The following is a 20,196-nucleotide window of genomic DNA, read 5'->3' as shown; positions in this document are numbered from 1 at the left end:
TGGGTTCGAATGTCCGTGAGTGCAAAAATATGCAGGTGCAATTGTCCTAGGGGCAAATGTACGTGGGTTTAAAGATAATGAACCGTTTTACTTTATTCATCGGCATCCTGTTGTAGATAGAAAATTGTAAAAGCCCGTAGGTTTAAAAAAACCCACATTTAGTAACCTGTTATAGATGAAAATTATAAATGCTGGTAGACTTTAAAAAAAACTACATTCTGTATCATGCTAACAGATGCCATATCGAATGCCGGGGTGAATGTTAGACAACTGGTGGTGTTAACTTAGGACGGCTATCGAGCATACCGGACTGATAAGCAAGCTGAAATCCACAAGCCCACAATACGCAACTTTAAACACAGGAGAATTGTAATGTGTCGTGAAAGTATCAAGCACTTGCTCACCACAAAATATACAATCGAGATGTCAGATGCAGCCAAATGGAATACGGAAACAGATGACGAATATCGATGTGGGTTTTCTAAAGAAAACAAAACGCACTATAATCGTTAGGAATTAGCCGCATAAAATAACCAACATGCAAACAAATTCTATTGTTCACCAACTGTTTTTAGCCAAGGTAAACAAATTAATCGAATCTTATATTTATATAAATGCAGAACACTGAAATAAACATGAACGGTACTGAACGGTACAAACAGTACTGAACCCTACAATACAATACAAACATTTTCATCCAAATGAGACTCTTACATAACTAAGATACAATTAAATACAGTAAAATCACAGAGAATACTTCACAAAAACAATCAAAATGCAAGACAGATTCACAAACTAGAGTTTAATAATCACTAGTTCAATGCAGGAAGTATTAAACTATTAGCAAAGCTAAATAGGCATCAAACAAAATCATAATTAGCCGGGCAGTCCACTATATTAGTGATTTACTCTATGTATAATCATCATTATTTAATACATCTCTTATTTGTCTGCTTGGTTTGGAGAGGAGTCTTTTCATAACTGTTCACGTTCGACCGGTGGTATACTGAGGTTACTGCCATAAGCATAGGGAGGGAAACCACAGAAGCAGTTAGAGGTACCATTATTGCAATAGTCTCATTAAAACTCTCCATCAAAACTCTTTCCACCATAATGAAAATACTCTGGAACACGAGCATAGGTATGTAATGAGCACACATCAATGTGACTTTTTCTGCAGGATAGGTAACCTCTGTTAAATATTCCACAAGAGTTACTTCCGAAAATCCACGCAGTCCCATCGTTAACGGATACAAAAATGTGAGCGCTTTCAGGCACTTGTAATGATGTGCAAGTAATATAGAAATGCAGCTTGGTATAAGTCCAGCAATAGCTGAAAATCAAAAGAACTAGCTTCAAAGTTTAGAAAACTTATTAGTTTCAATTGAACCGCGTTTGGGATAATAATTTGGCATTGCCTCCCTCATTCACATATAGTACAGGTGGGCAAATGAAGGCCCGCGGGCCGAAACCGGCCCACCAAAGTGTTTCATCCGGCCCACTTGTGTCTGCTGAAATTACGACTATAGTAATTATGGATATAAATCTACGTTGAAAATAACGTCATGATGCCCCCGATTGTTACATTGTGCTTCTTATTATTACATAAAACGTTAGCCTAGTCTATTATCTGCGACTGGCCCACTCAGAAAAGTAATCGTGCACCCCATAGAGTGCTGTAATAAAAACTAAAGGACGAACGTTCCAGCAGTGCTCTATGACTTTACCACCACTACCAGTACGAAATCACTTAATTCTATATGTATATTGTCACAATTTATACGTCATGATGCATTTATATATATATATATACATCAACTATATATGCTGCCATTGAGACCAATGGACAAATTTATTGCATCCTGTTTAAACCAGAAAACCAATAACAATTGTTCTTCAATGTATACTTACGCAAAGCCCTAAATAACTTGTAACGTCCAAATCTATCCATTAGCGGCCCAGCTGCTACGGAGAAGAAAACAGCAAGCATGTTGCCTACAATTCTAATGGTTCCTGGGAGTGTCTCTGGAACATCTGGAAACGTTTTCATCAGTAACGATGTGACGAGAACTTTTGTCATTGCAAAATAAGATGTGTCAAGAGACACTATAATTGTTATCAAAACAAAGTTAATATTTCGGTAATGTGATGCAGTTTTCTTCAGGCTCTCGAGAATGTTTTCCATACTCAATACAGTCCTTTTTTGATTTATTTCGTTCAAAATTTTTTCTTGAGATGCACTTGGCGGACTTGGTGGGTGATTTTTGGCATATGAGCAGACAAATATGACGCAAATTATCAAAAACGATGAAATAATTCCAAAACTCATTGCAAAAACATTTCGAACTTTGTCAGAATCAAACCTTCCTTTCGAACTGTCCAGTACGTCATTCAATAGCAAAGGATATAGCAGAGATGATAACATTTGACCAGCATGAATTGCACTGAATTCGATCGCAATTGACGTCCCGACTTCTTTTTCAGAAAACCAGTTTGCTGCCAAAATTGGCGGAATGACGTATGATATTCCTGCCGAAATTCCGATGAAAATTTGTCCCATCAGAACGAAATAGTAGAAGTCGCTAAAAAAGGTTTGACATATTTAGAAATTTGAGAATATATGTGTATTTTTTTCAAATGTCTGAAAAGCGGGACTTTATTGATATTGTACAACACTTTTTGTGTTTATTCTGGTAAAAATATACCGAAAACAAATTATATATTTAACATGTCCCAGTATATAAGCTATGATTCGAATTTAAAATATCAATCACAGATGATCAATAATTGGAAATAAATATTCAACAAAATATAGTGGTGTGGTGTGTGATGTTCGAGATCATACAATCTATCTTTTACGTAGGTTTTATATAAATCTCATATTAGCTTTAATACTTATGTAGAAATCCTATTGCCACCGTCATTGCGCCCAAAAGTCCACCAATTGTTAAAATGATACACTGTGCTCGAACTCTGATATGATTGTGAAATAATGACATGACAGCCAGAACGAGGGATCCAACCCAAAACGTGGCACTCGGTAGCAAGTCAACCGAAGATGGTGAAATATTGAAGTATCTGGCAACTATGTTGTTGACGATTCCGTAAGCACATGATGAAAATTCGCTTGTGAAGATGGCAAGGAAAACAACAACAACAAAGCACCACCTAATCCTGTATAGTTCGTATTTCATTATAATATCAACGTTTTCAATATTTAAGTCTGAGAATCAAAATTGATATTATAGGACACAAAGTATACATATAAATAGATTTGCTAAATTGTTATGGTTGGTATTGCGGTTCAAGGCAAAAATATTTTCTCCGACACTATTGAATCAAACAATGTCAAATTATAGTAGCCTACTTCTAACCAGGTAAAGTCACAACGACGCAACTATTTCTATTTTTCATCTTCCCTAATTGCTGTAAAACCCGATATTTCTTGCCCCAAATTATTTATTGTAATTGATGGAAGCACTTTTCTATAACACAAAAGCACTTTCATTTGAGCTTTGTCTCCATAGCATTGCTGTCTTGTTCATGAAATTACACAATTTGTATAAAACATGTTATTTGTAACATACGTATTGTTTTGCAAACAGTTCATAAACCAGGTCTTGGCTTTCACTTCAACTTAATATCCTTAGTAAGTCAAAAAAGAAAATACCTATATATACAAATAAAAAATATCTGAAGCATTCCGTTATTGGGTTATTCTACTTCTGAGCTCACATCGGGATATCAAATAAATAATTTAAGATTTCCTGAGACTATGTAATTCCGCACACTTACAACTGCAGTCCCAGCTTGTGCACATTCCTATAATCTTATAAAGTCGAATACTATAATTGTGCACATTCCTATAATCTTATAAAGTCGAATACTATAATTCCACACGCATTCACTGTCTGTAAGAATAACACGGAAGACTTGTATTACAAAACAACAATCAAAAGTTTCGGAAGTAAGGAAGATACAGGAAGTGCAAAAAGATCTTGACACAACATATTAAATTTATTTTCCAGACTATGAGAACGTGCGGAACTGTTTATGTTCGGCTACGCATTGAAGTATCTGGATCCGTCTGGAACATAAAGTCGTAAGTGATCTCTATCACTCAGACAGGAGGTTAATGTTTTAATTTTAAGGTACAATATCATTTTGTAAGTTGAATAAGTCTTTGTGGCATGCTTCAACAATCTTTAAACTATATTATCATGTATTGTCTTTAAATGTTTGAGGATATTAGGCTGGAATTATTTTTAGAAAAAATATATGCTTGCTCGATTCGATCGTAAGCCTTTAGTGATAATTCGGCTATTTGAAATCTTAACTAAAATTTAGCACAATATAGTTATGTTTTTCAAATTAATAATATAATAACCAAGTCAAACCCTATAAGTATGACTTTCCTAAATTAACTTAAATTAAACGCAAAAACTAGTTCGACTCAAATAACCAAGCCTGTTCAACATGAGTAGCCAGTTTCAATATGAATTAACCCAGTTCCACACCTGATTAGGACATTTTCACGCATTGGTTATTTAGTATATACGGTAAGCTGTACGTTGTTCACCGTTTGAATAACCTTTTCCTCAACAACAAATCAACCACAAGTTCGAATATTTCTTGTTAACCTGTAAGCCCGAACCTGGTTTACAAATCGTTGTCCGACAAAATTAACATTTTAGAATTTGGATTAATTATAGAAATTGTTGAGACTTCTTTTATAACACCTCAGTTTCGTCCTCCCTGCTGACCTGCAGTCGCGTAGTCATGCTTCAAGATGGGTTATCATGGAATTATGTTTTGATGAATTTAATTCTATATAATAATTCAGAATTTTTGACGGTTACCATTTACACAAAGTCGACCTAGGTTTATACTTTTGAATTTTTAAAACCCGCATCAACAAAAGGCGATCACAGTTCAGAAACAGGTCTTTGATGACGCAGCACGTCGTAAAACCCACCCTACGAGCAAAAATGAAAGTGGCATAAACAAAACAATTTTCAACATTAGCTCTTATGGGGAATGTGATCACCGGAGCAGGATTTTGCATTTTTCGTGATTTTTCAGTTATCTTTTGTTGTAAACGTGGGCAGTTTTATGTATAGAGTGATTTTTAGATGTTTTTCGATAATCGTACATTAAAATTTTAATGGGCGTTGTGTTTCCGCTGGCGTCTCTCCTACTAAATGGTTGCTAGCTGTACAGGTATAAGTGTCGATTTTGAACGCGTCCAGTACCCAAGGCTACATTCAGACATTAGCACCGCAGTTGGCGCGCATGTTTCACAGACTATAACGGTTTGGCAGAATGTCATGGTATAGTGAGAGAGACGCTAGCGGAAACACCACGCCCATTAAAATTTCAATGAACGATTAGCAAAAATCTTGACAATGCTTATCAATATAAATCAATCAAAAAAGATATAAAAATATCCTATAATTAAAACTGCACAAGTCTACAATGAAAGATAACTAGAAAAGTACAAAAAATGCAAATTTCTGCTTTGGTGATCATATTCCCGTGAGAGCTAATGTTAAAATCGTTTTGGTCATGCCACTTATTTTTTTGCGCATAGGATGGGTTTTGAATGACTAAGGTCTATTACTGACTCTACGACTTTCAGTGCTGCGTCATCAAAGACCTGTTTCTGAACTGTGATCGCCTTTTGTCGATGCGGGTTTTAAAAATTCAAAAGTATAAAACTAAGTCGACTTTGTGAAATATTATATAGAATTATTCCGAAATATTATATAGAATTAAATTCATCAAAACATAATTCCATGATAACCCACCTTGGAGCATGACTAAGCGACTACAGGTCAGCAGGGAGGACGAAAACCCTTATTTAAAACTGAGGTGTTATAAAAAAAAGTCTCAACAATTTTTATGATTATCAAAATTCTAAAATGTTAATTTTTTCGGACAACAGTTTGTAACCCAGGGTCGGGCTTACAGGTTAACAAGAAATATTTGAACTTGTGGTTGGTTTGTAGTTGGGGAAACAGTGAACAACGTACAGCTTATATACTAAATAACCATTGCATGAAAATGTCCTAATCAGGTGTGGAACTGGGTTAATTTATATTAAAACTGGCTACTCATGTTTAACGGGCTTGGTTATTTGACTCGAACGAGTTTCGGCCTCTTATTTAAGTTAATTTAAGAAAGTCTTACTTATAGGGTTTGACTTCGTTAATATATTATTAATTTGAAAAACATAACTATTTTGTGCCAAATTTTTGTAAGTTTTTACCAAAATAGCCAAATTATCACTAAAGGCTTACGATCGAATCGTGCAAACTTATACATTTTCCGAAAACATTTCCAGCTTAATATCCTCAAAAATTTAAAAACAATACATGATAATATAGTTTCAAGATTATTGAAGCATGCCACAAAGGCTCATTTAATTTATGAAATGATATGTACCTTAAAATCGAAACATTCACCCCGTGTCTGAGTGATAGAGATTCCTTTAACTTTATGTTTCAGACATAAACGCACGTGCTTATAGCCCGGGTAATAAATTGGTTATGTATTGTCAAGTTCAATCTTCCTGCAGTGGCTTTGATTGTTATGTATAAGAAGAAATACAAGTCTACCGTATTGTTCTTACACACAATGAGTACGTGTGGAATTATATGGTTCTACTTTATAAAATTATGTTTGAGTGATAGAGATCACTTAAACTTTATGTTCCAGATGCTGCAATGCCTAACCGAACGTAAACAGTTCCGCATGTGCTAGTCTGAAAAATAACTTTATTATGTATTGTCAAGTTCAATCTACCAGCAATGACTTTGATTGTTATATATAAGAAAGAATACAAGTCATCCGTATTATTCTTACAGACAGTGAGTACCCGTGGAATTATAAGATTCTATCTTATAAGATTATAGGAATGTGCACAAGCTGTGACTACAGTTGTAAGTGTGCGGAATTAAATAGTCTCAAGGGAATCTAAATTTTTTGTTTGATATTCCGATGTGAGCTCAGGAGTAGAATAACCCAATTACGGAATGCTTCAAATGTTTTTTTTTAAATTGTATAATTATTTTCTTTTTTTGACCTACTAAGGATATTAAGTTACAATGAAAGCCAAGGCCTGGTTTATGAACTGTTTGCAATAAAATACGCATGTCACTAATTACATGTTTTATACAAATTGTGTAATTTTATGAACAAGACAGCAAGGCTATGGAAACAAAACTTAAATGAAAGTGCTTTTATGTTATAGAAAAGTGTTTCCATCAATTACAATAAAGAGTTTGGGGCAAGAAATATCGGGTTTCACGGGAATTAAATAAGATGAAGAAAATAAATATAATTGCGTCGTTGGGACTTTATCTCGTTTGAAGTAAGCTACTATAATTCGACATTGTTTGATTCAATTGTGTCGGACAAAATATTTTCTCCCAAAACAGCAATACCAATCATAACAATTTAGCAAAACTATTCATATGTATACTTCGTATCCTATAATATCAATTTTGATTTTCAGACTTAAATTCCGAAAACGTTGATATTATAATGGAATATACACTGTACAGAATTAGGTGGTGCTTTGTTGTTAGTGTTTTCCTTGCCATCTGCACAAGCGAATTTTCATCATGTGCTTACGGAATCGTCAACAACATAGTTAGATAGATACTTAGCCATTTACTTCAACATTTCACCACCTTCAGTTGACTTGCTACCGAGTGCCACGTTTTTGGTTGGATCCATCGTTCTAGTTGCCATGGCATTATTTCACAATCATATCAGAGTTCAAGCACAGTGTATCATTTTAACAATTTGTGGACTTCTGGGCGCAATAACGGTGACATTAGGATTTCTACATAAGTATGAAAGCTAATATGATATTCATATAAAACCTATGTTAAAAGATAAATTGTATGATCTCGAACATCACACACCACACCACAATATTTTGTTTCCAATTATTCATTATCTGTGATTGATATTTTAAATTTGAATCATAGCATATATATTAGGGCATGTTAAATATATAATTTGTTTTCGGTATATTTTTGCCAGAATTAGGACAAAGAGTATTGTACATGGGCAATAATGTCCCGCTTTTCAGACATACATAAATATTCTCGAATTCCTAAATATGTCAAACCTTAGCGACTTCTACTATGTCGTTCTGATGGAACAAATTTTCATCGAGATTTCGGCAGGAATATCATAGTCATTCCGGTGATTTTGGCAGCAAACTGGTTTTCTGAAAAAGAAGTCGGAACTTCAATTGCGATCGAATTCAGAGCAACTTATGATGGTCAAATATTATCATCTCTGCTTTATCCCTTGCTATTGAATGACGTACTCGAAAGTTCGAAAGGAAGGTTTGATTCTGACAAAGTTCGAAATGTTTTTGCAATGAGTTTTGAGATTATTTCATCGTTTTTGCTAATTTGCGTCATATTTGTCTGCTCATATGCCAAAGATCACCCACCAATGCAGTGCATCTCAAGAAAATTTTTTATACGAATTAAATAAAAAAAAGAACTGTAATGAGTATGGAAAACATTCTCGAAAGCATGAAGAAAACTGCATCACATCACCGAAATATTAGTTTTGTTTTGGTAACAATTATGGTGTCTCTTGACACATCTTATTTTGCATTGACAAAAGTTCTCATCAGATCGTCACTGAAGAAAACGTTTCCAGATGTTCCAAAGTCACTCCCAAGAACAATTAGAATTGTAGGCAACATGCTTGCTGTTTTCTTCTCCGTAGCAGCTGGGCCGCTAATGGATAGATTTGGACGGTACAAGTTATTTAGTGCTTTGCGTAAGTATACATTGAAAAATTGTTATTGGTTTCCTGGTTGAAACAAGATGAAATAAATTTGTCCATTGGTCTCAATGGCAGCATATATATTGATGTATATATATATATAAATGCATTCATGGCGTATAAATTGTGACAATATATGGAATTAAATCATTTTGTATTAGTAGTGGTTTTAAAGTCATAGAGCACTGCTGGAACGCTTGTCTTCTTAATTTTTATTACAGCACTCTATGGGGTGCGCGATTACTTTTCTGAGTGGGCCAGTCGCAGATAATAGACTAGGCTAACGTTTTATGTAACAATAAGAAGCACAATTTAACAATCGGGGGCATCATGACGTTATTTTCAACGTAATTTTATATCCATAATAACTATAGTCGTAATTTCAGCAGACACAAGTGGGCCGGATGAAACACTTTGGCGGGCCGTAATTTTCCCATCTCTACTATATGTGTACGAGGGAGGGAATTCCAAATTATTATCCCGAACGCGGTTCAATTGAAACTAGGTTTTCTAAACTTTAAAACTACTTTTTTTTTTATTTCCAGCTATTGCTGGACTTATACCAAGCTGCATTTCTATATTACTTGCACATGTGCTTGAAAGCGCTCACATTTTTGTATCTGATAACGAATAAACAATATAAACATTTTCATCAAATTAGACTCCTACATAACTAGTGAGATACAATGAAATACAGTAAAATCACAGAGAATATTTCACAAAAACAATCAAAATGCAAGACAGATTCACAAACTAGAGTTTAATAATCATGAATTCAATGCAGGAAGTATTAAACTATTAGCAAAGCTAAATAGGCATCAAACAAAATCATAATTAGCCGGGCAGTCCACTATATTAGTGACTTACTCTATGTATAATCATCATTATTTAATACATCTCTAATTTGTCTGCTTGGTTTGGAGAGGAGTCTTTTCATAACTGTTCACGTTCGACCGGTGGTATACTGAGGTTACTGCCATAAGCATAGGGAGCGAAACCACAGAAGCAGTTAGAGGTACCATTATTGCAATAGTCTCATTAAAACTCTCCATCAAAACTCTTTCCACCATAATGAAAATACTGTGGAACACGAGCATAGGTATGTAATGAGCACACATCAATGTGACTTTTTCTGCAGGATAGGTAACCTCTGTTAAATATTCCACAAGAGTTACTTCCGAAAATCCACGCAGTCCCATCGTTAACGGATACAAAAATGTGAGCGCTTTCAGGCACTTGTAATGATGTGCAAGTAATATTGAAATGCAGCTTGGTATAAGTCCAGCAATAGCTGAAAATAAAAAGAACTAGTTTCAAAGTTTAGAAAACTTATTAGTTTCAATTGAACCGCGTTTGGGACAATAATTTGGCATTGCCTCCTTCATTCACATATAGTGGAGGTGGGTAAATGAAGGCCCGCGGGCCGGAACCGGCCCACTAAAGTGTTTCATCCGGCCCACTTGTGTCTGCTGAAATTACGACTATAGTAATTATGCATATAAATCTACGTTGAAAATAACGTCATGATGCCCCCGATTGTTACATTGTGCTTCTTATTATTACATAAAACGTTAGCCCAGTCTATTATCTGCGACTGGCCCACTCAGAAAAGTAATCGTGCACTCCATAGAGTGCTGTAATGAAAACTAAAGAACGAACGTTCCAGCAGTGCTCCATGACTTTACCACCACTACCAGTACGAAATCACTTAATTCCATATGTATATTGTCACAATTTATACGTCATGATGCATTTATATATATATACATCAACTATATATGCTGCCATTGAGACCAATGAACAAATTTATTGCATCCTGTTTAAACCAGAAAACCAATAACAATTGGTCTTCAATGTATACTTACGCAAAGCACTAAATAACTTGTAACGTCCAAATCTATCCATTAGCGGCCCAGCTGCTACGGAGAAGAAAACAGCAAGCATATTGCCTACAATTCTAATGGTTCCTGGGAGTGTCTCTGGAACATCTGGAAACGTTTTCATCAGTAACGATGTGACGAGAACTTTTGTCATTGCAAAATAAGATGTGTCAAGAGACACTATAATTGTTATCAAAACAAAGTTAATATTTCGGTAATGTGATGCAGTTTTCTTCAGGCTCTCGAGAATGTTTTCCATACTCAATACAGTCCTTTTTTGATTTATTTCGTTCAAAATTTTTTCTTGAGATGCACTTGGCGGACTTGGTGGGTGATTTTTGGCATATGAGCAGACAAATATGACGCAAATTATCAAAAACGATGAAATAATTCCAAAACTCATTGCAAAAACATTTCGAACTTTGTCAGAATCAAACCTTCCTTTCGAACTGTCCAGTACGTCATTCAATAGCAAAGGATATAGCAGAGATGATAACATTTGACCAGCATGAATTGCACTGAATTCGATCGCAATTGACGTCCCGACTTCTTTTTCAGAAAACCAGTTTGCTGCCAAAATTGCCGGAATGACGTATGATATTCCTGCCGAAATTCCGATGAAAATTTGTCCCATCAGAACGAAATAGTAGAAGTCGCTAAAAAAGGTTTGACATATTTAGGAATTCGAGAATATATGTGTATTTTTTTCAAATGTCTGAAAAGCGGGACTTTGTTTGATATTGTACAACACTTTTTGTGTTTATTCTGGTAAAAATATACCGAAAACAAATTATATATTTAACATGTCCCATAAGCTATGATTCAAATTTAAAATATCCATCACAGATGATCAATAATTGGAAATAAATATTCAACAAAATATAGTGGTGTGGTGTGTGATGTTCGAGATCATACAATTTATCTTTTACATAGGTTTTATATAAATCTCATATTAGCTTTGATACTTATGTAGAAACCTTATTGCCACCGTTATTGCGCCCAAAAGTCCACCAATTGTTAAAATGATACACTGTGCTCAGAACTCTGATATGATTGTGAAATAATGACATGACAACCAGAACGAGGGATCCAACCCAAAACGTGGCACTCGGTAGCAAGTCAACCGAAGATGGTGGAATATTGAAGTATCTGGCAACTATGTTGTTGACGATTCCGTAAGCACATGATGAAAATTCGCTTGTGAAGATGGCAAGGAAAACAACAACAACAAAGCACCACCTAATCCTGTATAGTTCATATTTCATTATAATATCAACGTTTTCAATATTTAAGTCTGAGAATCAAAATTGATATTATAGGACACAAAGTATACATATGAATAGATTTGCTAAATTGTTATGGTTGGTATTGCGGTTCAAGGAAAAAATATTTTCTCCGTTACTATTGAATCAAACAATGTCAAATTATAGTAGCCTACTTCTAACCGGGTAAAGTCACAACGACGCAACTATTTCTATTTTTCATCTTCCCCAATTGCTGTAAAACCCGATATTTCTTGCCCCAAATTATTTATTGTAATTGATGGAAGCACTTTTCTATAACACAAAAGCACTTTCATTTGAGCTTTGTCTCCATAGCATTGCTGTCTTGTTCATGAAATTACACAATTTGTATAGAACATGATATTTGTAACATACGTATTGTTTTGCAAACAGTTCATAAACCAGGTCTTGGCTTTCACTTCAACTTAATATCCTTAGTAAGTCAAAAAAGAAAATACCTATATATACAAATAAAAAATATCTGAAGCATTCCGTTATTGGGTTATTCTACTTCTGAGCTCACATCGGGATGTCAAATAAATAATTTAAGATTTCCTAAGACTATGTAATTCCGCACACTTACAACTGCAGTCCCAGCTTGTGCACATTCATATAATCTTATAAAGTCGAATATTACAATTCCACACGCATTCACTGTCTGTAAGAATAACACGGAAAACTTGTATTACAAAACAATCAAAAGTCATTGCAGGAAGATACAGGAAGTGCAAAAAGATCTTGACACAACATATTAAATTTATTTTCCAGACTATGAGAACGTGCGGAACTGTTTATGTTCGGCTACGCATTGAAGTATCTGGATCCGTCTTGAACATAAAGTCGTAAGTGATCTCTATCACTCAGACACGAGGTTAATGTTTTAATTTTAAGGTACAATATCATTTTGTAAGTTGAATAAGTCTTTGTGGCATGCTTCAACAATCTTTAAACTATATTATCATGTATTGTCTTTAAATGTTTGAGGATATTAAGCTGGAATTATTTTTAGAAAAAATATATGCTTGCTCGATTCGATCGTAAGCCTTTAGTGATAATTCGGCTATTTGAAATCTTAACTAAAATTTAGCACAATATAGTTATGTTTTTCAAATTAATAATATAATAACCAAGTCAAACCCTATAAGTATGACTTTCTTAAATTAACTTAAATTAAACGCATAAACTAGTTCGACTCAAATAACCAAGCCTGTTCAACATGAGTAGCCGGTTTTAATATAAATTAACCCAGTTCCACACCTGATTAGGACATTTTCATGCATTGGTTATTTAGTATATACGGTAAGCTGTACGTTGTTCACCGTTTGAATAACCTTTTCCTCAACAACAAACCAACCACAAGTTCGAATATTTCTTGTTAACCTGTAAGCACGAATCTGGTTTACAAATCGTTGTCCGAAAAAATTAACATTTTAGAATACGGATTAATTATAAAAATTGTTGAGACTTCTTTTATAACACCTCAGTTTCGAATAGGGATTTTCGTCCTCTCTGCTGACCTGCAGTCGCGTAGTCATGCTTCAAGATGGGTTATCATGGAATTATGTTTCGATGAATTTAATTCTATATAATAATTCAGAATTTTTGACGGTTACCATTTACACAAAGTCGACTAAGGTTTATACTTTTGAATTTTTAAAACCCGCATCAACAAAAGGCGATCACAGTTCAGAAACAGGTCTTTGATGACGCAGCACTGAAAGTCGTAAAACCCACCCTACGCGCAAAATTGAAAGTGGCATAAACTAAACAATTTTAACATTAGCTCTTATGGGGAATGTGATCACCGGAGCATGAGTTTGCATTTTTCGTGATTTTTCAGTTATCTTTTGTTGTAAACGTGGGCAGTTTTATGTAGAGAGTGATTTTCAGATGTTTTTCGATAATCGTACATTAAAATTTTAATGGGCGTTGTGTTTCCACTGGCGTCTATCCTACTAAATGGTTGCTAGCTGTACAGGTATAAGTGTCGATTTTAAACGCGTCCAGTACCCAAGGCTACATTCAGACATTAGCACCGCAGTTGGCGCGCATGTTTCACGGACTTTAACGGTTTGGCAGAATGTCATGGTATAGTGAGAGAGACGCTAGCGGAAACACCACGCCTATTAAAATTTCAATGAACGATTATCAAAAATCTTGACAATGCTTATCAATATAAATCAATCAAAAAAGATATAAAAATATCCTATATTTAAAACTGCACAAGTCTACAATGAAAGATAACTAGAAAAGTACAAAAAATGCAAATTTCTGCTTTGGTGATCATATTCCCGTGAGAGCTAATGTTAAAATCGTTTTGGTCATGCCACTTTTAATTTTTTTGCGCATAGGATGGGTTTTGAATGACTATAAGGTCTATTACTGACCCTACGACTTGCAGTGCTGCGTCATCAAAGACCTGTTTCTGAACTGTGATCGCCTTTTGTCGATGCGGGTTTTAAAAATTCAAAAGTATAAAACTAAGTCGACTTTGTGAAATATTATATAGAATTATTCTGAAATATTATATAGAATTAAATTCATCAAAACATAATTCCATGATAACCCACCTTGGAGCATTACTAAGCGACTGCAGGTCAGCATGGAGGACGAAAACCCTTATTCAAAACTGAGGTGTTATAAAAAAAAGTCTCAACAATTTTTATGATTATCAAAATTCTAAAATGTTAATTTTTTCGGACAACAATTTGTAAACCAGGTTCGGGCTTACAGGTTAACAAGAAATATTTGAACTTGTGGTTGGTTTGTTGTTGGGGAAACAGTGAACAACGTACAGCTTATATACTAAATAACCATTGCATGAAAATGTCCTAATCAGATGTGGAACTGGGTTAATGTATATTAAAACTGGCTACTCATGTTTAACTGGCTTGGGTATTTGACTCGAACGAGTTTCGGCGTCTTATTTAAGTTAATTTAAGAAAGTCTTACTTATAGAGTTTGACTTGGTTATTATATTATTATTTCGAAAAACATAACTATTTTGTGCTAAATTTTTGTAAGTTTTTACCAAAATAGCCAAATTATCACTAAAGGCTTACGATCGAATCGTGCAAACTTATACATTTTCCGGAAACATTTCCAGCTTAATATCCACAAAAATTTAAAAACAATACATGATAATATAATTTTAAGATTATTGAAACATGCCACAAAGGCTCATTTAATTTATGAAATGATATGTACCTTAAAATCGAAACATTGACCCCGTGTCTGAGTGATAGAGATTCCTTGAACTTTATGTTTCAGACATAAACGCACGTGCTTATAGCCCGGGTAATAAATTGGTTATGTATTGTCAAGTTCAATCTTCCTGCAGTGGCTTTGATTGTTATGTATAAGAAGAAATACAAGTCTAACGTATTGTTCTTACACACAATGAGTACGTGTGGAATTATATGGTTCTACGTTATAAAATTATATTTGAGTGATAGAGATCACTTAAACTTTATGTTCCAGATGCTGCAATGCCTAACCGAACGTAAACAGTTCCGCATGTGCTAGTCTGAAAAATAACTTTATTATGTATTGTCAAGTTCAATCTTCCAGCAATGACTTTGATTGTTATATATAAGAAAGAATACAAGTCATCCGTATTATTCTTACAGACAGTGAGTACCCATGGAATTATAAGATTCTATCTTATAAGATTATAGGAATGTGCACAAGCTGTGACTACAGTTGTAAGTGTGCGGAATTAAATAGTCTCAAGGGAATCTAAATTTTTTTGTTTGATATTCCGATGTGAGCTCAGAAGTAGAATAACTCAATTACGGAATGCTTCAAAATTTTTTTTTTAAATTGTATAATTATTTTCTTTTTTTGACCTACTAAGGATATTAAGTTGCAATGAAAGCCAAGGCCTGGTTTATGAACTGTTTGCAATAAAATACGTATGTCACTAATTACATGTTTTATACAAATTGTGTAATTTTATGAACAAGACAGCAAGGCTATGGAAACAAAACTCAAATGAAAGTGCTTTTATGTTATAGAAAAGTGTTTCCATCAATTACAATAAAGAGTTTGGGGCAAGAAATATCGGGTTTCACAGGAATTAAATAAGATGAAAGAAATAAAGATAATTGCGTCGTTGGGACTTTATCCCGTTTGAAGTGAGCTACTATAATTCGACATTGTTTAATTCAATTGTGTCGGACAAAATATTTTCTCCCAAAACAGCAATACCAATCATAACAATTTAGCAAAACTATTCATATGTATACTTCGTATCCAATAATATCAATTTTGATTTTCAGACTTAAATTCTGAAAACGTTGATATTATAATGGAATATACACTGTACAGAATTAGGTGGTGCTTTGTCGTTAGTGTTTTCCTTGCTATCTTCACAAGCGAATTTTCATCATGTGCTTACGGAATCGTCAACAACATAGTTAGTTAAATACTTAGTCAGATACTTCAACATTTCACCACCTTCAGTTGACTTGCTACCGAGTGCCACGTTTTTGGTGGATCCATCGTTCTAGTTGCCATGGCATTATTTCACAATCATATCAGAGTTCAAGCACAGTGTATCATTTTAACAATTTGTGGACTTCTGGGCGCAAAAACGGTGACATTAGGATTTCTACATAAGTATGAAAGCTAATATGATATTCATATAAAACCTATGTTAAAAGAAAAATTGTATGATCTCGAACATCACACACCACACCACAATATTTTGTTTCCAATTAGTCATCATCTGTGATTGATATTTTAAATTTGAATCATAGCATATATATTAGGGCATGTTAAATATATAATTTGTTTTCGGTATATTTTTGCCAGAATTAGGACAAAGAGTATTGTACATGGGCAATAATGTCCCGCTTTTCAGACATACATAAATATTCTCGAATTCCTAAATATGTCAAACCTTAGCGACTTCTACTATGTCGTTCTGATGGGACAAATTTTCATCGAGATTTCGGCAGGAATATCATAGTCATTCCGGTGAATTTGGCAGCAAACTGGTTTTCTGAAAAAGAAGTCGGGACTTCAATTGCGATCGAATTCAGAGCAACTTATGCTGGTCAAATATTATCATCTCTGCTTTAGACCTTGCTATTGAATGACGTACTCGAAAGTTCGAAAGGAAGGTTTGATTCTGACAAAGTTCGAAATGTTTTTGCAATGAGTTTTGAGATTATTTCATCGTTTTTGCTAATTTGCGTCATATTTGTCTGCTCATATGCCAAAGATCACCCACCAATGCAGTGCATCTCAAGTAAATTTTTTAAACGAATTAAATAAAAAAGAAGAACTGTAATGAGTATGGAAAACATTCTCGAAAGCATGAAGAAAACTGCATCACATCACCGAAATATTAGTTTTGTTTTGGTAACAATTATAGTGTCTCTTGACAAATCTTATTTTGCATTGACAAAAGTTCTCATCAGATCGTCACTGAAGAAAACGTTTCCAGATGTTCCAGAGTCACTCCCAAGAACAATTAGAATTGTAGGCAACATGCTTGCTGTTTTCTTCTCCGTAGCAGCTGGGCCGCAAATGGATAGATTTGGACAGTACAAGTTATTTAGTGCTTTGCGTAAGTATACATTGAAAAATTGTTATTGGTTTCCTGGTTGAAACAAGATGAAATAAATTTGTCCATTGGTCTCAATGGCAGCATATATATTGATGTATATATATATATAAATGCATTCATGGCGTATAAATTGTGACAATATACATATGGAATTAAATCATTTTGTATTAGTAGTGGTTTTAAAGTCATAGAGCACTGCTGGAACGCTTGTCTTTTTAATTTTTATTACAGCACTCTATGGGGTGCGCGATTACTTTTCTGAGTGGGCCAGTCGCAGATAATAGACTCGGCTAACGTTTTATGTAACAATAAGAAGCACAATTTAACAATCGGGGGCATCATGACGTTATTTTCAACGTAATTTTATATCCATAATAACTATAGTCGTAACTTCAGCAGACACAAGTGGGCCGGATGAAACACTTTGGTGGGCCGTAATTTTCCCATCTCTACTATATGTGTATGAGGGAGGGAATTCCAAATTATTATCCCGAACGCGGTTCAATTGAAACTAGGTTTTCTAAACTTTAAAACTACTTTTTTTTTATTTCCAGCTATTGCTGGACTTATACCAAGCTGCATTTCTATATTACTTGCAACTCTTGTAGAATATTTAACAGAGGGTACCTATCCCGCAGAATAAGTAACATTGATGTGTGCTCATCACCTACCTATGCTCGTGTTTCAGAGTATTTTCATTATGGTGGAAAGAGTTTTGATGGAGACTTGTAATGAGACTATTGCAATATTGGTACCTCTAGCTGCTTCTATGATTTCCCTCCCCATGCTTATGGCAGTAACCTCAGTATACCACCGGTCAAACGTGAACAGTTCTAAAAAGACTCCTCTCCAAACCAAGCAGATAAACAAGAGATGTATTAAATAATAATGATTATACATGGAGTAAGTCACTAATATAGTGGGCTGCCCGGCTAATTATGATTTTGTTTCATGCTTATTTAGCTTTGCTAATAGTTTAATATTTCCTGCATTGAACTCGTGATTATTGAACTATAGTTTGTGAATCTGTCTTGCATTTTTATTGTTTTTGTGAAATATTCTCGGTGATTTTACTGTATTTCATTGTATCTTACTAGTTATGTAGGAGTCTAATTTGATGAAAATGTTTATATTGTTTATATTGTGTTTGTTTATATCTTCATCTGTTTCCGTAATCCATTTGGCTGCATCTGACATCTCGACTGTATATTTTGTGGTGGGCGAGTGCTTGATAATTTCACGACATATTACAATACTCCTGTGTTTAAAGTTGTGTATTGTGGGCTTGTGGATTCCAGCTTGCTTATCTCGATTGAATAGACGGGTATGCTCGATAGCAGTCCTAAGTTAACACCACCAATTGCAGGATACAGAATGTAATTATTTTACAGTCTACCAGCATTTATAATTTTCATCCATAACAGGATACAAAATGTGTGTTTTTTAAACCTACGGACTTTCACAATTCTCTATCTACAACAGAATGCCGATGAATGAAGTAAAACGGTTTCATTATCTTTGAACCCACGTACATTTGCACCCAGGACAATTGCGCCTGCATACTTTTGCACTCACGGACATTTGAACCCATAAACAATTGCACCCATACCTTGCTCTCCCAGATTTTTGCACCCACATACAGATTGCGCCTATGTACATTTGCACCCACGGACATTTGCCCCCACGGACATTTGGACCCATGTACATTTGCACCCACGGACATTTGCACTCATGAAAATTTGCATCCACGGACATTTGGACCCATGTACATTTGCACCCGAGGACATTTGCTAAATTGGTATGGTTGGTATTGCGGTTCAAGGAAAAAATATTTTCTCCGACACTATTGAATCAAACAATGTCAAATTATAGTAGCCTACTTCTAACCGGGTAAAGTTACAACGACGCAACTATTTCTATTTTTCATCTTCCCTAATTGCTGTAAAACCCGATATTTCTTGCCCCAAATTATTTACTGTAATTGATGGAAGCACTTTTCTATAACACAAAAGCACTTTCATTTGAGTTTTGTCTCCATAGCATTGCTGTCTTGTTCATGAAATTACACAATTTGTATAAAACATGTTATTTGTAACATACGTATTGTTTTGCAAACAGTTCATAAACCAGGTCTTGGCTTTCACTTCAACTTAATATCCTTAGTAGGTCAAAAAAGAAAATACCTATATATACAAATAAAAAATATCTGAAGCATTCCGTTATTGGGTTATTCTACTTCTGAGCTCACATTGGGATGTCAAATAAATAATTTAAGATTTGCAGGAAGATACAGGAAGTGCAAAAAGATCTTGACACAACATATTAAATTTATTTTCTTTCGATGAAATAACGCAAACGTTGTCGAATGTACGGTGGTTAGTGGACGATGGGAAAGAAAAGTGGTCGTACATGAATTAATCAAGTCATTGTTAAATCAATTGTACAAGACAAGAGAGAGGTGCTTTGAGAAAGACGAATGGATAAGAGAAAAACAAACAGCGAGAAACGTCTTCGACTGGACGAAAGCATGATTTTGGAACAAGTTATTTACAGCACTTTCTACTCTTGTATTATTGCGTCATAATGGTATCTACATCAATGCAGGTTGTTTTCCTCGATCTGTGTTAATGGATAAAATTCA

At 34.5% G+C, this 20,196-nt stretch overlaps 2 protein-coding genes across 2 annotated transcripts; both read right to left on the bottom strand.

Annotated features, from left to right (window-relative positions):
* Positions 1–370: 370 nt before the first annotated feature.
* Positions 371–3,219, bottom strand: LOC120327003 (putative MFS-type transporter C09D4.1). The gene is made up of 3 exons (XM_039393372.2): positions 2,896–3,219; positions 1,912–2,582; positions 371–1,333 (listed from the first exon to the last, which is right to left on the bottom strand). Exons 1-3 carry the CDS (start codon positions 3,192–3,194, stop codon positions 927–929), a joined length of 1,377 nt encoding a protein of 458 aa, XP_039249306.2. The 5' UTR covers positions 3,195–3,219; the 3' UTR covers positions 371–926.
* A 6,497-nt stretch (positions 3,220–9,716) lies between these two features.
* LOC144421966 (choline/ethanolamine transporter FLVCR2-like) lies at positions 9,717–11,364 on the bottom strand. Its single transcript, XM_078111604.1, has 2 exons — positions 10,683–11,364; positions 9,717–10,108 (listed from the first exon to the last, which is right to left on the bottom strand). The coding sequence occupies exons 1-2, from the start codon at positions 11,329–11,331 to the stop codon at positions 9,717–9,719; spliced, it is 1,041 nt and encodes a 346-aa protein (XP_077967730.1). The 5' UTR covers positions 11,332–11,364.
* Positions 11,365–20,196: the final 8,832 nt, after the last annotated feature.

Source organism: Styela clava, chromosome 4 (assembly GCF_964204865.1).
Source record: "Styela clava chromosome 4, kaStyClav1.hap1.2, whole genome shotgun sequence".
NCBI lineage: Eukaryota > Metazoa > Chordata > Ascidiacea > Stolidobranchia > Styelidae > Styela > Styela clava.
Note: the sequence above shows the minus strand (reverse complement) of the source record. Positions and strands in the feature narration are given on the sequence as shown.

Coding starts and splice junctions, on each gene's coding strand:
- LOC120327003 (XM_039393372.2), bottom strand. CDS start 3,194: ATGAAATACGAACTATACAGGATTAGGTGGTGCTTTGTTGTTGTTGTT. Junction 2,583..2,895: donor GCAATAGGATTTCTACATAA/GTATTAAAGCTA, acceptor AACCTTTTTTAG/CGACTTCTACTATTTCGTTC. Junction 1,334..1,911: donor CAAGTTATTTAGGGCTTTGC/GTAAGTATACAT, acceptor TTTGATTTTCAG/CTATTGCTGGACTTATACCA.
- LOC144421966 (XM_078111604.1), bottom strand. CDS start 11,331: ATGGGACAAATTTTCATCGGAATTTCGGCAGGAATATCATACGTCATT. Junction 10,109..10,682: donor CAAGTTATTTAGTGCTTTGC/GTAAGTATACAT, acceptor TTTTATTTTCAG/CTATTGCTGGACTTATACCA.